Raw genomic sequence first — 20264 nt, forward strand, 5'->3', positions numbered from 1 at the left:
CGAGCCACATCGCCTGCTTTGAGCTGTTTTAGTTGGTGCATGCCGAACAGCGGTTGCGGAACAGCGAAACCGCTATGGTGCGGTTGCGCTGTTCCGTGACGAAATCAGCTACACGCTTCTCCAGTTCGATATGACGGCTGTATGAGGCCCACGAAAACGTTTTAGATGCGAAGCATCTCGTGCTCTCGGCTCCGTCGTCTGTCCGTCCGCACCTCTGCGCCTACACTATAAAGAAAGAAGTAAGGAAGGCTTTGAAAGAAATGAAAGGGGGCAAAGCACCTGGTGAGGATCAGATAACAGCAGACCTCTTGAAGGATGGCGGAGAAATTGTACTTGAAACACTGGCAAACCTGTGTACGCAATGCCTAATGACCGCCATGGTACCGGAATCTTGGAAGAACGCGAACATCATCCTAATCCATAAGAAAGGCGACATGAAGGACTTGAAAAATTACAGGCCGATCAGCTTACTGTCAGTCGTCTACAAGGTATTTACCAAGGTAATCGCTAACCGAATCTCTGCAACCTTAGATTTCAGTCAACCTAAAGAACAAGCAGGGTTCCGTAAAGGTTATTCAACAATGGACCATATTCACACGATCAATCAGGTGATAGAGATGTGCGCTGAGTATACTGAACCCCTATATATAGCCTTCATAGATTATGAGAAAGCATTTGACTCGGTCGAAACCCTAGCAGTCATTCAGGCATTACGGAACCAGGGGGTAGATGAGCATTATGTAAGAATACTAGAGGATATCTATAATGGGTCTGCAGCTACCATCATCCTCCATAGGGAGAGCAGTAAAATACCTATAAGGAAGGGTGTCAGACAAGGAGACACAATCTCTCCAATGTTATTCACAGCATGCTTACAAGAAGTATTCAGAACGTTGGATTGGGAACAGGTGGGAGTAAGGGTTAATGGAGAATACCTCAGTAACCTCAGATTTGCTGATGACGTTGCCTTGCTAAGTAACTCGGGGGACGAATTGCAAAGCATGCTTTCCGCACTGGGCGAACAGAGTAGAACCGTGGGCCTGAAAATTAATATGCAGAAAACTAAAGTAATGATCAATAACCTCGGGACAGCACAGCAGTTTGAGATAGATGGCGAGGCAGTGGAAGTGGTAAGCGAATATATATACTTAGGCCAAGTTGTTACCCCAGATCCCAACCATGAGGCAGAGATAATTAGAAGGATCAGAATGGGGTGGGTTGCATATGGCAGACATTCTGAGATAATGAACAGCAGCCTACCATTGTCGCTGAAGAAGAAAGTGTATGACAGCTGCATCTTCCCGGTACTCACCTACGGGGCAGAAACTTGGAGGCTCACTAAGAGAGTTCAACTTGAATTGAGAACGACTCAGCGGGCAATGGAGCGGAAAATGATAGGTGTAACATTAAGGGACAAGAAGAGAGCGGAGTGGGTCAGGGAGCAAACTGGTGTTAAAAATATTAGTAGAAATTAAGAAGAAGAAATGGACGTGGGCAGGGCATGTAATGCGAAGGCAAGATAACCGCTGGTCATTAAGGGTAACAGAATGGATCCCTAGAGAAGGCAAGCGTTGCAAGGGGCGGCAGAAAGTTAGATGGGCAGATGAGATCAAGAAGTTTGCGGGGATACATTGGTCACAGTTGGCACAGGACCGAGGTAATTGGAGAATAATGGGAGAGGCCTTTGCCCTGCAGTGTGCGTAGATAGGCTGGTGATGATGATGATGATAATGAGTTAACGGCGCCCGATTTCGATCTAATGACTCTGGGCGCAACGGGAGGTACGTGGCACTCTTCCCACTGCGCTAAAAAACCGAGACAGGAGTAAGTGCTACGAACGCGCCTTATGTCCTTGACTCATTCAAACTACGTCAAGAAGCTACTGATACAACGAAGGCACGCGAAGATGAACGTCAACGGAAACAACGAACTGAAAACTTTAGAGGAGGATGTTGAATTTCCCGTGGAAAAGCTGTGGCGGGAAGCGCCACGTGCCTTGAAGCTCAACCAGAGAAGAGGACGAAGAGGGCGGGCAACGGGGTAGCAGCGTGAGCACGCAGTAAAGAAAGACGAGAACCAGGAGGTGTTCGATCAGGTAACGCCGGTGTCGGTCTCTTCGCTGTCTCTACATTTCTCTGTCTCTACATGGGGGTTCACTCTACGTTCCCATTCGTGTTCCGATAAATGAAACAACATAACGGCAACACAATGGAGCCTACATGGAACCCCTATGATGCTTCGCATCCTCCTCATGGTTCCCCACGGGAAGATGGTGTAATTTTTTGGACTGGTGCGCACGTGAGAAGGCGCTTCCGCTGGAGGCATCATCCGCAGATGGTCGATGCGTCGCGTTTTCAGCACGGTCGTGGTTTTCATGCAGCAGTGGAACTGGCGATTCCTTCAGCAATAAAAACAGCGCGCCTCTTGAAACGGGTTTCGTACTGAGCGCGACACGTTGTCATCGCAAGGGGAGCCGAAGAGGAGTCGAAACACCTGAGGGCAACGCAAACCACCCAGGCCTCCACACAGTACGACGCAAAAACAAAGGCAAAGCGCTCTCACTACTACCACACACACAAAAAAAAACAAGGAAACGTAAAAAGCCGGTCTTGGCTTGTAGTGGATCCAAATGGTTCTTGCATATGTTTCCAACATAGATTACGAAATGGCCGAAACTGCAGCCATCAAAGAGAATAGGGTGCATTGCACTTTTTCGGCAACTTGAACTTCGGCATTCGATTGTAGCGCAAGGGTCGACTTCAGGTTGCAAAAATTAGAAAAAGAAAAGCTCGCGTTACAATTTAGTAAATACTTGAATAACGAAAGCACATTGCACCGTTTTCACCCTCGTAGGAAAGTAGTTTAAACGAGCGTTTTCGATGTCACGGTGCTCTTTGTTGATTGATTGATTGTAGGGCTTAACGCGCCGACGCAACGCAGGCGATGAGGCGCGCCGTAGTGGAGGGCTCTGGATTAATTTTGACCACCTGCGGATGGTGCTCTTTGTTTACACTAAAGCTAGGCCCACAGTTTGGTGAGCATATGAGGGACATTCATTGCTCCTGTTTTGCCGCGCAGGACACGTCTTCCAATTGTTCGATCGCCGGCCCGGGTTGAAAGGTGCACACTGGTGTGAGATCAAGACCAACCACACCATGCGGCCACTGATCTACCTTCCAGACAGAAATTACCTTAACATCCTGGACACGATCCTGCCCACATACGAGACACTCAAGAAAGCAAGCTACCTCGGCATCGTAAGTCTATCAGTGTGTACGAAAGAAAGCGAAGCTTTGCCCCGACCACACTGCGCATGAGCGTGTCCCAAAGCGGTGGTTGAGAGAACCACGCAGCAGAAGATATAGAAAAGTATCTAGCCATAGTAGGATCTGTCTCTTTCTGGAGCACGGTTTTTTCGTAGTTGGTTTTTCCTTGCCACCGGCGCGACATGATGGATCTAACGACTAAATGGCGGCGCATAAACCTACTGGTCTGCCTTTAGCAAGTGCTTTCAGTAGTACTGCACTACAACAGAGCTTCCTCGCGGATTGTTTTTGTTCCCTTGATCGTTTCTTTTATTTGGAAACCTTTCGCTCTTTTTATGTTTAGCGGTTCTAACGTACTTGAGGGAACTGAAAGGTTTCCTTGCCCCATTAACAATGAAGGTAGTATGTTGCCCCGGCCTAAATGTCAAGTGTAAAAGATATGTTTCTAACAGGCTTAAGCAGTATAAAAGCCCCTGAGTTTAATTAAGGCCGGCACCGTTTGAATGCATAAGTATTTTTATATTGACTCGGTGGGAAAGCCGCCTGTCCGTCTGTAACACTTCATTCGCCCCACTTTCGCCGAAACAAGAAAACGCTATTAATTAGCTGCCCAAGTGCTTAACTAACTGCCTATACTGCCACTAACAACGCCTTATTTGAAGGGTCTTTGTGTTTTGTTGTGAAGCCAATTTTAAAAGCCCACGGCGTATAGCATTTTGTTGGGGTGCATGGGATGTAATTTAGGTTTTGATTAAAGGCGCTAGGGCATCCGTACTTGGGCCCCCTGAAAAAATGTCTTCCTAGCAATACATTTGTGCTATATTGCTATATTTGTGCTATATAGCTGTCGGACCACCTTAAAGGGGTCCGACAGCTCCCTCTTGGCTGTGTCTGGAATTTCTTTCATGGGTAATTATTCAAACATCATGGTGATTGTGAATAGTTGTCTTGATAAGCTAGTATTCAAAATGAAGGTCAGCTGCATGCAAAATAAGTGACGTTCCAAGGTGCAGCCCCAACGACCAAGAATGCTATGTAGGAGAAACACAGTGATTGATTGATAGGCTGATTGCTTGATAATTTATGGATGATTTTTTCTGCTTTTACTCATTGGTGACAAAATTTCAGAGATTAATTGATTGATTGAGCGATTGATTGATTGATTGATTGATTGATTGATTGATTGATTAATTGATTGATTGACTGATTGATTGATTGATTGATTGATTGATTGATTGATTGATTGATTGATTGATTGATTGATTGATTGATTGATTGATTGATTGATTGATTGATTGATTGATTGATTGATTGATTGATTGATTGATTGATTGATTGATTGATTTTATGCAGCAAACTGTCAGAGGGATGCCGGCCCACATATACGAGTTGGTGACTGGGCCCATGTCAGTCGGAGGCGCCCACCTGTCGCATGCTGTTCTCACTTACAGCTTCCTTGCAGTGAGCAGACTTCTACATTATTTTTTAACGATGTGTATCTACGATTATTTTCTACTAATTTCACTTTACCAGTGAATGGATCACTTTAAAGAATTGTACACCATTGCTTACTTTTACTACTACAAGCACTTAACTGGCGAAGGAGAACACATACCACGCAAGCCACCTTGAAAGAAAAAAAAATAACATTCCGTTTTTGGTCCTTCATTTGAACGTGAAGACGCCACTAGGCATATTTTACGAAAGACACGCATGGCATAGTTTAACGCTTATGATCTTGCACCGGCGTTCTTTATTCAAACAAATACTTGTTTTGACGACACAAGGCACGCTGAAATTTCAATGGCGCCAAAAAAAAAATCTGAACAAGATTACAACAACCTTTAGATTCAAGCCCTCTGACAACTGTCGTGCCTCCCCTCTTGCGACCCATTTGAGCCTTCGCGGTGTTTTCGCGTGATCTGTTACGGATTTATTGAATGGTTACGAGCCACCGGCACGCTGGCACACGCGTGCACCAGCAAGCGAACAAGCGTTTGAGTAGGCACGCTCATACAGGAATCTTTACGCCGTGACGTACTGCACACAGTGCGCCCATCTCCTCCACTGCGAGATCCCGTTCTTTTCGCAGCTTTTATTGTTTTATCATCTAAAAGGGACATGACACCAAGTGCCGCGTTTTGATCAATATAATGGCTTTCGCCACCAAAACCTGACCAATGCGCTGACAAAGCTCGAATGGACCCGCAAGTTAACATATGGGGATCATTTCGAACAAAGAAGAGCGGCTGAGGCGACTACCAAGCGGCGCATCCGCACAAAACGCTTGATTCTGATACCATTAACCGAGCAGCCAGTGCCCAGACGTGCTATCCATGGGAAAATAACCTCGTTATGCGCTTTTTGTATGGATCTTCATGTCATTCCTTACTTTCAACATTCACAAAAACGAGTGTACTGATATTTCTGCCTACAAGAATTGCGTATTTCCCGGGAGTGCATCAACTAGGGCTGTACATTGTTTCGATCCATAGCTTCCCTTCCTAAGGTCCCACTGTTGCGCATTGAAAAAATACTCACCAGACTCCTCCTTACCAGCACCGGCCGACACGTCCTCCAGGTTCTCGGATACCCGACCCCACCTGCTTCACAAGCCCTTCAGCGCATTCCATCTTCAATCCAGTCCCACATTACTGTATCCAAGATTCCTAACAATATGCACCCAGAATTCAACCAAGGTAGAAGGCTCTCCCGGGTTAAGCATCTGCGTTCACAATTCCACTTTCACCCCGATACTCGCTACACCGACGCCGCCCTCTACCCCACACGCCAGGCTCATGCTCTGGCGGTTGTAAACTTCTCTCGGCACACTTCTCACCTCTCTCACAACTCTCTCGACATCAACCACCACTGCCGAAGAAATTGCTATAGCCATCGCCGCTACAACTGGCTCCGAATACCTTACAATAATAACAGATTCCCAGCAAGCCTGCCGTAACATTCAACGTGGACGCATCTCACTTCCTGCATTACGCATACTCGCATCAATCAATCCCCTCCCCGACCTGTACATCGTCTGGACCTCTGGCCACTCGTCCCTCGAGGGAAATGAGGCGGCTCACGCCGCTGCCCGCGCCCTTCCACACCGGGCATTTCCCTCAGGAACAGAACCTACGGTCCAGCCTCCTCCAACTCCCGCTGTTCCATCACGCTACCACGACATCCTGCACCATTATCGCAACCTTCGCCTCACTTTGCCTCAACCTCACCCTCAACTAACCAAGGAGGAAGCAGTCATCTGGCGTCGATTACAAACAAACACATATTACAACGCACCCATCCTCCACGCTATCTCCCCTACCCAATACACCCTCACCTGCCAATTCTGCCCCTCTCTTAATACTACCTACCACATGGTGTGGGCCTGTCAAAACACCCCATCGCTTACCCCCAATCCCAGACCTTCCCCAGAGCAGTGGGAGGGCCTGCTGACCAGCTCCCGTCACGCTCACCAGATCTTTCTGGTCACCCGTGCCAGGGCTGCAGCCAAGGCCCAAGGGTACCTGGACTGAGGTGAACCCACCCCACCGAGTGACGGCTCAACCACCACCGTCTGCTCTAATAAATGTTTCTTCTCTCTCTCTCTCTCAACTCTAGTTGTGTGAATTTCCTCACTTCTATGGTTATTCTTCCACGTAACGAACATGAAGCGCGGTTTTGAACGCACTAATATCGACGCAGCAGGAAGGAACTTAAAGCAACAGTTTATACTTGTAGAGGCGTGACGACACCATCTATAGACGCAAGCAGTAATTAAATAAATATCCCAGTGGGAGTACAGGCTTTCAAGATTGTAATGAGTAACACAATAATGCACAGGAGCGATTTTATTACAAGGGATTCAGAAATGTACACTTTGACACTAAAAATGGTGTCGTGGCATATTTCGTTGTTGTAGGAGGACCAAGTGATGGATACGGACGTCAACCAGAAAAACCTGCCCGTCCGGGTAGCCATGATGGCCTACATAACCGGGAAAAGTCAGGTTTGAGGCCCCTGCTTTCCTGTCTATTGTTTTTGTTGTCAATCCCCGGCAGATGCTCCTTTTATTTTCTTGTTTCTGCGAGAAATAGCTATGGTTTTGACTGCTGAAAAAAATTTACCATCCCTTTGTAATAAAATTTGAGCGAAGCGCGAAAGCTAAAACTGCGTCCAACCTACTCTGAAATTTCGTGCGTTCAATCGATCGCCAAACCTTCAAAGCCCCAAATTGCGAAAGGAGAACGAATCCATGCGGCGATTTTTCGCGCACCAAGTAAGCGCATCTACTAACGATCCAAATGTATACCGATACGTGTTTGATGAGATAACGGTGCACTATTGTGCTCCTTCTTCCAGATCTATGTGTGTATTGCGTTGTCTACAGCCGTCCCTTTTTCGCGATTTTCGGGTAACCTTTCTGACACAATGAAGGCCCGGTTTCGCGCACGGTTGTGTGTCCAGAGATCTTATCGGAGCTTTTCGGTCGACCAACATGTCTATGAGGACATGGATTAGTTTTTTGGCTGGACGACATCGATCCCTTAGACTAAGACAGCTTTCGCTTTAAAATCTGCAACCTGAAATAACGTGTATAACTGGGCGTGTCAATCCATGATCCAAAAACAAAGCAAAAATATACAACGACAGAGACAGGACGCAGTCCTCTCACAGTCCTCGTCGTCCTCGTCTCTTTTTTTGCGCTGTTTTTTTTTATCTGTTACCTGCAGTCAAAGACAAACGCAGGAACAAAAACGTCCCAATGTAACTGCGTTGTTAGGACTATCGCTTCAGTTTGCACATATCAGATAATTTAAAGGAGCCATGAAGAGAAAATACAACTTCGTTTAATTTGAGAGAACTAGGATTCAGTATCTCACTCAGCTCCATTACAGCCACAAAAGATGTTTTTTAACGCAAAAAAAGCAAGAAGTATTTCAAACCTTTCAAATTTGGCGCCACAGTGACGTGTTATGAGCAAGAATGACGTCATACGGGCCAACAATAAAACATAATTTTCAGTGCGTTAACTGCACGTTAGCATTCAAGTGATGTGGTAAAATGGAGCTGGAGGACCCATTACAGACGTCCAGTCGTGTGTCGTCGTGACAGGTGAGTTAGGCGGCCGCCAACCACACAAACAAGGTTCCGTGACGTCATAGAAAAGTTGCTGGAAATTGGCTAGGGGGTCGCGACTGCTTCACACGTTTTCTTTAATATCTCCGTTATTTGTTCGAAGATTGCGATGATATTGGTATCATTGTTATCGGGACTAAGCAGTCTTTCTAATAAACCCAACTTGTATTTTGTCTTCATGGCTCCTTTAAACGTGTGGCTAGTTGCTTTCTACATGTTACCTGCTATTTTTCTTCGCGGCAGCGGAATTCTTGAACTTACTCTGAGACTTACTGTTGGAATTGCGGTATTTTTTTTTTTTTCGCATTTTCACAAACAAGTCAACTGACTTTTTTGCAAGAAAATGTTTTTTTGCTAACTTGTTTTTTTTTTGCCTTTCCTCCCCAGGACTTCTTTTACTTTTTCGCTAACATCCACGACGTCAGTACGACCATCCGGAACATGAACGAGAAAATAAACGTGGAAGCTTGCTACGACGAAGAGGACGAGACCAAATTCACCTGGCTTCAACTTGGCTTCCCTGGTACTCACATGTCTGAAATTTTCCGCGCACGACGTTTCGCGCTAAATATATTTGAAGTTGAAGTTGAATTTTATTAGGAAGTTTGCAAATAACACAGTACATACATTTGTAAAGAATACAGAAAGAGGTCCTATAGTTTATCACTGTGGGGGGACCTCTTGTTAAAAAGTACATAAAAAACAGGTAAAACATGAGCAGTCAGAAGAAATAATCAGAAGTATAATGTAGATTTATACACAAGCCAACTGGACACGAAAAACTGAACAAATCGCGATGATCTTTCAATAACGATTAGGCCGAAATTTCACAGTGGTGGTATAAAAAAAAAACAAGACGCGTCATTGGACATCAACAATATGGAAATATGGAACAAAAGAGTTTAATTGTGGCAAAACAGCCTAGGCTCATTTGTTAAGTTTTCGTAAAGCAAACAGAACATGAAAACAGAATTATTGTAAATAATATGACACAATAAACGCATAACGAGGATCAATCAGGCAGCATTCTTTCACTGGGATAGATCAAGAAAAAATAAAATCGCAACACACAAATCAACGTTGGTGAACTGGAGACATACAGCTACCCGGTTTTTATACATTTTCCTTGGATGTATAGGGTAAGAGTGAATGAAGGGCTATTAAAGAAGAAACATTTAAGTGATCCCTCAAAAGATGGTAACGGCCACCTGATTTCCACCTGCTTTTCACGTGACCTTCGGGCAGCTAGCTAACCCACGATATTAGCAGCTCACTTGCTTTCCAATATTTGTTTTACGATTTTTCAGCGGTTCAGGAGTCAATGTTGTGATCAGAAGTGGCGTTCTGTCAAAAAAAAAAACTGTACCTGTCAATAACCTGATTTTTGGACGAGGGGAAAAATTTTGCCTTCTCTAATAGTTTTCTTGTGTCTGGAACTCCATTAAAAGCAATATAGGCTTGCAAGTCACTCGACCCGGGGATGAAGAATGCAAAACGTGCACCGAGAATTAAATAAAGATCCCGTCCCCCCCTCCCCCTCCTCGCTTTCGTTCGCTTGTTTCTTTACCGATTTTTGTGTGTTTCGCAGTGACGAAGGAGCAAGCCCTCATCATGGAAAACGTCGGTGATGTCAAGACCAAGTTCCTCGCCGAGCTTCAGCGGGTGACCAAGCTGTCTCCCCTTAGGGTTCCCGACATACTGGTATGCACGTCCCACCTGTGAAGGATAATTCAAAAACTAAAAGAACTGCGTGCCACCCCTTATAATGAGACCATTCGCCGTGCATGCTAAAACAAAGGCCCTGCAGTCTTTCTTTATGTTTTTCACGGCTTATAGAGAATTGCTTTTTGAACTAGAGGTGAGCCTATAGGAGTATAATTCGCAGGCGGAACAGATCCAATACCTCCCCACAAACACTAGGGGGAGTGGGGTAGAATTAATGGTATGAAGTGAAAAGTGTCGTAGCAAAAAATTATGTTATTTTGAGAAGGATAGAAAACTGTGTAGAGAGATTTTTAGGCTATAAAGGCATCAGACTGGCAAGATTGATATTGGTGTGGAATAGAACAGTTTATATGCGGTCATTTCAACGCGATCGCTTCTCCTTAGCTATAACTTCGACGATTGATTTGGTTTCATGGCGGTTTAGATCGGGAAGTAGCTACTTTTACGAACCCAAAATCTTCTGATCTTTTTTATTTTCACTTACGATATATTTCTCAAATTTGCACTAAGCAAGCTGCAGTACACAATGAGCTCACTTGGCTGTAAATACTACCAAAGAGAACAGAGAGAGAGAGAGAGAGAGAGAGAGAGAGAGAGAGAGAGAGAGAGAACGGGAGGACATGAGTGTAGAAGAGCTTGTGCACGGATTGCGGTTAAAATATGCTGCCGATACGGTACCATCCTAACGTACTCAAAACGTTTGACTCAGGTATAACAGATGAGCAACGTATAGTAATGTGCTCTTTTCTGGCCAATAGGTAGACTTCACGGGCAACATGGTTTACGTTACCGTGCTTGTACTGGAGCACCCTGCGATTAAAGGTGAGCGTCCTACGTTTGACATTTTGTGTTGCTGATATCCATCACTTTCATAACTAATGTGTTCATATTTGATAAGTGGCAAAGATAGGCAGAAAATCCCAGTTGACGGGGCGGTGTCTTTAGACGTCACGATTTTGCGAAGGCAGCAGCTAAGAGGATATTCCTCGCTCCATCCGTACGCCGTGAGCATGCAAGAACTCCCGAGCGCCTTTCGCTCCATCTCCGTCTAGTGAGGGACCAGGAAAGATTGTTCCGTGCACGGAACAATCTTTCCTGGTTCATCATGCCCTGTAGGTTAACACGTTCCCACACCCCGCCTTTGATCCCACGCAATAAACAATTTGCTCCGCTTTGCCGCTTCTGTGCAGAGCCCGGTACTCCCAGACACATAGTGGTGGCTGAGACAAATATACTTTAGATCTCCCCAACCTGTACCTTTCCACGAAGCTTTGAGAGAGAGCCTCGGCCAGCTTCCGCCTCGAAGATTAGCTGTGCCTGATCGAAAAGGCTGTCGGTGTGATCGAGCTGAGGGCATCCTGGAATGATAAAGCCTATCTCTTCGAAGATTCCCATGGTCAAAATTAATCCTGAGCCTTCACTACGGCGCTCCTCGTCGCCTGTGTAGCGTTGGCGTGTTAAACCCCATAATCAATCCGGAACGCTTATCTGAAGCTTTTTCTCGGTTTCATTAAAGTTAATTCTATCTCATCTCGCGGTTAAAGGCATTCCTGTTCCTGGATTGGAACCAAGGCCGTTATCGTGGTTGTCGCAATAACGAATAAATGCTTTTAAACGCTCGGGCGTGGTCTGGTGCCGTTACCCGCCTTGCAGCAGCAGCCAGTAAGCATGAGTTCCTACTTGAGCGTGTCATCGCCACAAAAAGAAGTACAAATAGGGAAATTATGGATAAAGCAATCCGTGAAAACAAAGTGAGTTGGCGAAGCCCTTGCTGGGTGAGACGGGCTAACAGCTCCATCGCGTGAGCTGATTTAGATACGCACTTCACGCCAGCTGATCGTTATAAAAGGAGGGAATTCAAGCACTCCTTGTGCAGACATCATGGCAAATGCTTCACATGTTCGCTGATAGACATGTCGCAGCCCACTCTCTCGTCACGAAGGTGCAAAATGAATTGTCGTTTTCACACAGCACGTGGCGCCGTTGTTACAATTTCTTATAAATTTGCACTGCTGCAGTCGCTGCCACTGCGTTTCACATGAGTTTTTTTTTCTTTTAACCTCCCACCCTCAAAAAAAAACAGAATAAAATATCGATATCCGGTGAACCTGTTGGTTTTTTTTTTTAACATTGACTGTGAGCGTTCCTTTAGGTAACGAAGTACTTGTGTTGTGATTGCGTGTGCTTGTTTGCTTATCCAACAGCTGACTACGAAGAAATTCAAAACATGAAAATCATGGAGCCAGAATGGTCAGAGGGCGTTATCACGCTCGAAGACTGCCTCAAGACGTGTTCCTCGAAGAATTACGAAAAATGCAGGTAAGGAGACTAGAAGAAAAAAAACGGACACATCGTTACTGCTTGCTGTGATCCAGCGCATAAAATTTGTGCTACGGCCTTTGGTGTGTCTGTTGGCAGCCCCATAATGGGCGGGACGACTGCGGTTTTAGACGGCTACATCTTGGCTTGCTGCTTCTAATGTGTTGAATGCGCTTCGGTGCATACTGTAGGCCTTCTAATACCGCAAAATAACATTGCGCCAGATCATGCTGACAGTGTTCACTGAAAGCGATACTTTACGCTCATTCTGCATTAATACAACCAACAGAATTGAAAAGTGTTCGAAACAATCCGTCACCACGATTCCCCTCAAATGCCTCAGTTGTGTTCAGAGGTAAAATTTACTAGGCATGCTAGTATTGTGTGCGGCCAACCAGAGACGTCCGGTATTTTCCTTATTCACAATACGAATCTAAAATAAGCGAGCGAGAGTGTATCTTAACTGAAGACTAAAACTGTAGAACAGACGCAAGACAGCCATAATCATACGCATGAACAAAATTTTTCTGCAGTCATGTAGGATTATTTATAATAATGCGAATCTGAGCTCGAGGGCACGGGTTCGACCCCGGCCGCGGTGACTGCTTTTCAGATGGAAGCGAAAAGCCAAAACGCCGATGTGTCGAGATTTCATTGCACGTTGAAGATCCCCAGGGGGTCATAATCCGGAGCCCTCCACTACGCGGGCCTCATAGCCGAGGTGTAGGAAGGAAGGAAGGAATAGTACAGGAAAGGCAGGGAGGTTAACCAGAATACTGTCCGGTTGGCTACCCTACTCAGGGGGGAGGGGATGCCCTTAGTTCGCCAATTTTTTCAGTGGACCGTATTAGTTTTGTGCATTTTCTGGTTGTGTGCGTTGTTTGTACCGCCTTTCTAGTTGCCTGGTCACACCTTGTGTTTTTTCTACTTTTCTTTCTCTCATTTTCTCCTTTAATATGTACCGAGGTGTAGCTTCGCACATATTCTAATCACGAATAATCCGAATTCAGTTAAAACATTGTTTTCGCTAACCCGTTTATATCCGTGTCTTCAGCAATGCATGCCAGATTCATTTGTGGCTGATATACGGTTTCGTACGAGCCGACTGTCTGGTATCAGGTATAATATTTTGTGGCCGTCTGATATCCGTAAGTATTTTAGTGGTCTTGCTCTGCTTTCATTTCTTACAGTAGCCCTGCTTCTCCGGCGTCGCTTCTACCTGTAGGTTGCCTTCTTAATCACTTCGTTAAATCGATCCAGTGGGCGACGCTCTTGACAGTCTTAGTATTCCCGAATTCTAGAATACCACAACCAATGGCTTGGTGTGTTGCGTTGTAATACTGCATTTGTCTTTTTTTTTTCAGCGCTGTTTCCTACTGCGGATCGTTTTGCAAAACCACCACGAAGCCGAACCCTCGGGCATCAGGCGTGCTGGAAAGATCAGTGGAATGCAACACATACGTTAGTAAGTAGAACCGCCACTTCTTGACCGTGCGGTTAAAGCCCTGCTGGCTTTCCAGCGAAGCACAGGACTGCACCGGAATCTGTAAATAACTCTAAGCATTGTGCACATCACCACCATAATAATAATCACCATCGTCATAATCGTCGTTTTAAGTGCCAATTTTCAAATCCATCTGGCGTACCAAGCAAGACGTTTTCGCTATAGGCGAACCTCGCCGGTTTTACTAAAGACCGTTGGATGGATCTTTATCGCGTGCAACACCTCCCAAAATGCCCGTTCGAAAGTTATGAGAAGAGGACTGTTTGAACATAGAAGTCATTCAAGTTGAAAATACAGACAAAAGCTAAAATTTCTGCGGCACATGTACGAACGTTTATGTACCGGGAATGTTATTAGATACTACCAGATCAAGTGGTGTAATTGAAAGCGTAATATTTTGTTTGCTACGTTGGCCCCATCGCGACTTCGCAGGGAGAAAAATGAAAAATCAAATAAGGAAGTTCAGAAGATTGGACGCGGGTGCGCAAAAAATGAGCATAGACGGAGTCCCGCGATACCATCATAGCTTGCACGGGACCTTCCGACTACGGGTTTAACAGTCTGGGGGCTTACAGTCTTGGGTAGAGTGAACTATTGGATAGTGGATGGGGAAACTTCGTATGAAAGAATAAATAGAAGCTATATAAGTTGGTTCTACTCCGGGTTCTACTCACTTACCAAGGAGTAGGACCCACACCCTCACTCCTTCCAAAAAATAACACCGTACAAGAACACTCCTTGCACCACGTCTCAAAACTCTCGGAGATCAGGAAGTCACACTCAGACTAACACATACTAACACATTTCCACACATACTAACACATTTCCCAATCTAATCAGGACGCACCTGTTATTCCCTAAACAATTCAATGCGCAATGCAAATGTGCAAGAAGTTCCGCACTCTGAGACACATCATATGTGAGGGCGAACATAACCAGGACTTACCACTCCTATTTGATTCCCCTGAGCAGTGGAAAATACTGCTGTCCAGATCCCTACCCAAAACTTGTGTTAGTCGAGAGAGCCGGACTAGCCAAGACAACACATGGGTACCTGAAATGAGGAACCACCTTAAATACTAACCACCTTAAATACTAAACAAAAGGGGTCTCTCTCTCTCTCTCTCTCTCTCTCTCTCTCTCTCTCTCTCTCTCTCTCTCTCTCTCTCTCTCTCTCTCTCTCTCTCTCTCTCTCTCTCTCTCTCTACTTTGCTTTCGTCACTGTTTTACGCACTGCTTGTCAGTGTAACCTGTATAAATTCCGCACTTTTAGGCAAACACCATGATAAAAATAACAGCCATCAATATACAGATGACATGAAATAAGTAGGCCACGCGCAGCTTCGAGCTCTTGTCCCGCTACCTACATCCGAATCCGAACACATGGGAAAATCCACTAACCTCCGAAATGATTACTGAATGCGCTCTTTAGAATGGTCTCTTCAAACTGGTGTAGCAGTCTGCCCGACTCCCCTACAGTGCTCCACACGCGCTCCATCTGCCCGATTTAACTTTGCGTGAAAAGTGCAAAAAATGAGTGCATTGTAAACCCGGTATGAACAGCGAATCTTTGCATGAACAGTGAGCTTTGTGTGACGCTGAACATCTGCTGAACTGCTCTTTCCCCTCCCTCTCTACCCCCTTCCTTTTGACCTCGCTGCCCTCAGGGCATCTGGCCTCCTTACCCCAATAAAGTTATTCTCTCTCTCGTCAATATGCATTGACAAGAACGTCGTATACAGTGCTCAAATTGAACTGTTTGTTATGACGCTACGTTTTATACGCTTCCGTTCCATTTGTTGCAGCCTTGAGGACGGTTTTAAGCTTGGCAAGCTGTTGTACTTACGTAGTACACCTTCTGTTTCTTGTTTTGTGTGCGTTTTCTTTTCGTGTTTTTTTTTTTTGCATTTTATCTACCCACAACAGGGAGGCGTCGTGATTTCTAGTTTGATATACTGTCCACACTCTTAGGCAAAAAGGACTAAAAGTTCGTCCTTTCGGGGACTAACGGCCTCTGCCACAATCATTAGTCCCTTTGGGGACTAACTGCGAGGGGACGAACGGTTAGTCCCCCACCCGGATGGTCCGTTCCAATACTCCCCAAGGACGAACTGCGTAGAGTGCAGAAAAAAGAAAAAAAAACCCCAGCACCGGCAGGGATCGAACCCCTAACGCCCGGAATTACACACTAGGAACCCGACGCGCTATCCACTAGACCACTCCGCCGGGTGGTTCCTGCTGCAGATAATATTCAAGTGTACAGGGTGTAGTTCTGTGCATAACGCAACAGATCCATTGCAACTGGTGCCCGAATTTCTATCTGTGCAAGCGAACGTGACCGCGTTTTGCGCCTTGCGCTTAGCGCTTTGTTAGGTTTAGGGACTATTGCTCAGTTCGATTCGAAGTAGAGCCTCACAACCATAGTTTTTTCGTAAATAACAATGAACTCGTCGTCGCCTAGTTGAGATAGGTAGCTGGGCGATCGGACGACTCATTTGTTTCCGCACAAATTAGCGCAAGCTAAGTGCTTTCTTAGTGTTCGATACATATGTTAAGTGCTCTATGTAACGTATGTGAAAGGTGTCGTCTGTGTGAGTGTCAGAATAAGGAAACATGCCATATTTTCCTGCATCGGCGATACCGAATTTGGGGTTGCTTAGCCTGAATTCTTCAAATTCGCGTCGCTAGACGATTGCGACTGCGAAATGCAAGCGGGTTTTACAGCAGTTGCAGCATTGTCATAGCTTTGGTGCCCAAGGCAATTATGTCCCGAGTGTAAAAGATAACTTGGAGACGCTTACCTGTAGCGAGCATTTTTGTTTTGCAGTTGTCATCAGTAACATGCGTTTTTTCTAGTCTGTTAAACATATACATATTCATTATGCTCAGGAATCCACTTTTGCTACTGTCACTAATTTTTGAGTTACTGTTAAGGCGCTTGAAAGCTTTCATTGGCCGTTATTATCTCGCACGAATTGAATGCAACACATCGTATCAACATAACCTCGCCGAGAAGCGTATGACAATCGCGCTTCGCCGCTCCTTGCCATTACCCGCCGCTCTACTAACCCTAGGCGATTTTCTTATAACGAACATCAAAATTTTCTTCCGTGGCACCATCTAAAGCACCCAGTGACTGCAATGGCTTGTGTTTTGGAAATATAAAACTGTTCGCAGACATATGCGCCAAAGGGCAACGACGACGCCATTAGGGGATTAACGACGCAGCAAAGAGACTAACTGCATGCGTTTCGTCTTCCCGTTACTCCTTATAGATCGGCGGGGACGAACGGTTAGTCCTAATTTATGCACACGGCACGTACTCTGCCGCAGATACTCCCTTTGAAGATGAATGGTCGCCCGCGAAGACTAACGGCTGTATTTTAGTCCCTATTTTAGTCCTTTTTGCCTAAGAGTGCAGAATGAATGAATGAATTTATTGTTAACAAGGAAAGGAAAGACCACCGGCAGGCGTAGTTTATCTCCCCTAAGGGTGGACACCGGAACGCCTGTTGGTGGGGAGGTGTGGGGAATGGGGAACACAGTTGTACAGGAAAGGGAGGACACAGAGAAGGAGAGGATACATATGAAGATATATACAGGTCTAACAGGACATATATGTGCAATATATACAAGCTAAACTCTATAACACGAAGGCAAAAAAAAAAAGCGCGCGCACACACGCACACACACGCACAAAAAAAACGGCCACAGTTTAGTTTAGTGGTTTTAGCGAAACGGGGTCATCAGTGAATGCCGTGTCACGCCGACCAATTAGTTTGGGCGTCTGTTTCTTGAGCTTTTCTCCCAGAAAATGCGATCTTGTTGCAAAAAGACGTTGTGCAAACATGTGTAACAATTACCGGCAGGATAAAGTTAGGCAAACCTAATCCACTTTACTAATTTTGTAAAGTTTACCTTCGGATGCGTTTGGAATTTTGCTGTATTATGGCGAATCACACCTGTTATTCTGTCTTGTTACTCCAACAACCCTTTGCCCATCCCAACATTGCAGTGATCAGCACTCTCTTGTAAATAAATGCGCTTGTTAGCCGACTGCGAAGTTACAATGGGCTATGATGTGTTACTTTATAAGCATATTCCCACACTTCTCACTATTTCCCCACTATAACAGCCTCACTGTTATTGGAAAAGTTGAAGCTCTATACCTCAGTTGAATGTGCAACCTGCTCCGGAATACGAGCAGCACTTTCTAATCTCGGCTAACCTAGTGTTGCCAGACCACTTATTCTGCTTTGAACGCAGTTTTAGAAAACCTAACCCCGTAATCACGTTGAGCATAACCTGTTCAGGTTGCGAAGGACAAACAACAACTGTTTCTGTATTTTTTTTTATTTTTTTGCAGAAAGAGAAGATGCAAAGAAAAGAAACATTGTTCTCACTCCCGATGCCATCAAGGCCATTCAGGACGCCATAAGAAACAGTGATTTTAAGTTTGTCGTTGAAGACCATGAGTCATGGAGGGCGGTAAGTGCGAGGTGTACACATATTTTAACTTGGGGACTCATAACAGTAACGTTGCGGCCCAACAGCTGTGCTATGCAGGTTGACAGTGCCCCATAGACCAATTCTTTTGTAGCGCAAGTTACACTACGCTACCTCGGGCAGCCTTCGCGGGGTGACCAGTTTTGCCCTTGAGCGCTAGACGTCAAACCACACCCTTCCACAAGCGCGCTGCACGGAGCAGCGGCCCGATAACGGGCCGCTGCTCCGTTATCGGGCGAGGAGATAGGCGAGGAGGGAAAGGAGACGTGCGTGGGACGTGGTGGAAGAAGGCGAGGAGACCGCTGCCACAGCGATATGCACGCGCCCCGAAGGAAGGCTACGAGGCCACTTGAGGCACAGAACTGTGTGCGATAGAGCAAGACGAACATCGAGCTATGGTCCCTCGTACAGCGGCGAGTGTAGCCATCGAGTCATGGACTAAACGCGATATAGACTATCTCCCACTGTCCTACCGCTCTTCTCTTCCCCCTTCTCTCTTCCTATCCTTTGAAGCCCCAATCCCCTTCCCTGGACTGGGTCGAATGAGGGTGAACTCCCCGTTGAGTTCAACAATATCCCCAGGCCTTTTCTCTTCCCTCCTTTGTTAATAAATCACCACCACCCCATGCTTAAACAACGCCGTGCGGCGAAAAAGAGGAAAAACGCTACTGTTACATACAGCTTCGCTACCTTCAAGTATTACGAATTAGTGCGAGCTTCCTTCATTTTTTTTTTACTTTACTTTGAATACGTGTATTCGGAATTACCTTACACGGCAGAATAGCTTGTGGTAATATTTCATGTCTCAAATAATAAAGTCTCCTTAATACTTCATCACTTCCCTGTGTTGCTCGCCCAAGGTGACGACGCTGATCGCTGAAACAATAGAGTTCTCTACCGGTGGACTGCACGACATCTTCGGAGAGTTGGAGCCTGGTAAAAGACACACTCATCAACAGGGTAAGTTAAATTGGGCTTCAATAGACCGGCAACTTAGAGTGCAAAAATATGCGTTACTGTCAATGCAAGAAGCGGAGTGTGCTTGTGCTGTACTGGTAGCGCTCACACAACCCCACTTTTCCGTAATTGAGAAATTCAGTCAGATAAACACAGGCGAACTGGAACGTAAGTGCGTGGCACTGATTACAATTATAAGTCTTAATTCTCCCTAAATACAATATAGCATCCAGTGACGCGAAGACATGGAAAAGAGGCTGGAAATATGAATAAAAATATTCTATAAAAACCAGGAGACCGGAATAGACGTACGAATGCTACCAGTTCTTGGATTACCTTACAACCTGTGCGCTTACAACCATAATTGCTAATTCACCTAAAAACGATTTGTCCCCGAGTGACTCAAAGATGTAGAAAACAAGCTGGCAATATGTATAAAATATTGTATAAAACTTATGAAAACTACAATACCTGCGTAGACGCATGAACGCTTTCAGTTCTTAGACTACATCCCGTACCGGTGCGACGTTTATTATCACAAAAAAGCGGCGTAGAATTCATCCCGAACCAGAAAATAAGCGACAAGGTCGGCGTTGCAGTTCACTCCTCTCACTATTTCTCACTATTTTCTCATATTTGTGCTACATATCTAGAAAGTGGAGCACCTAGGAATCAAATGTGCTTTCAGCTCCCAGCCACTGCAACATAAAAGCGGTTGCATCCACTGAGCGATTGGGGGGTTGTGCTAATGGCACTGCTAGAGCGCCCAAGTCGCCAGTAAAATACAGATGCACAAAACAGTGACATCCTCAACGTGTAGGGAAATAAAGGGCGATGTGCTCAACACTTGG

At 45.4% G+C, this 20264-nt stretch overlaps 1 protein-coding gene across 1 annotated transcript in view; it reads left to right on the forward strand.

Annotated features, from left to right (window-relative positions):
• The window catches only part of LOC144159524 (uncharacterized), a 45318-nt gene that overhangs the window by 17130 nt on the left and 7924 nt on the right, over positions 1-20264 (forward strand). The window contains exons 10-19 of the mRNA XM_077691076.1: positions 3079-3257; positions 4620-4727; positions 7186-7272; positions 8790-8925; positions 9991-10103; positions 10886-10949; positions 12332-12446; positions 13811-13911; positions 18317-18438; positions 19317-19416. Of these exons, the coding sequence (XP_077547202.1) occupies positions 3079-3257; positions 4620-4727; positions 7186-7272; positions 8790-8925; positions 9991-10103; positions 10886-10949; positions 12332-12446; positions 13811-13911; positions 18317-18438; positions 19317-19416 (1125 nt within the window). The remainder of the gene's footprint in view (positions 1-3078; positions 3258-4619; positions 4728-7185; positions 7273-8789; positions 8926-9990; positions 10104-10885; positions 10950-12331; positions 12447-13810; positions 13912-18316; positions 18439-19316; positions 19417-20264) is intronic.

The sequence above is a fragment of the Haemaphysalis longicornis genome, unplaced genomic scaffold (genome assembly GCF_048455015.1).
Source record: "Haemaphysalis longicornis isolate Haplotype H1 unplaced genomic scaffold, Haemaphysalis longicornis Haplotype H1 scaffold_10, whole genome shotgun sequence".
Taxonomy (NCBI): Eukaryota; Metazoa; Arthropoda; class Arachnida; order Ixodida; family Ixodidae; genus Haemaphysalis; species Haemaphysalis longicornis.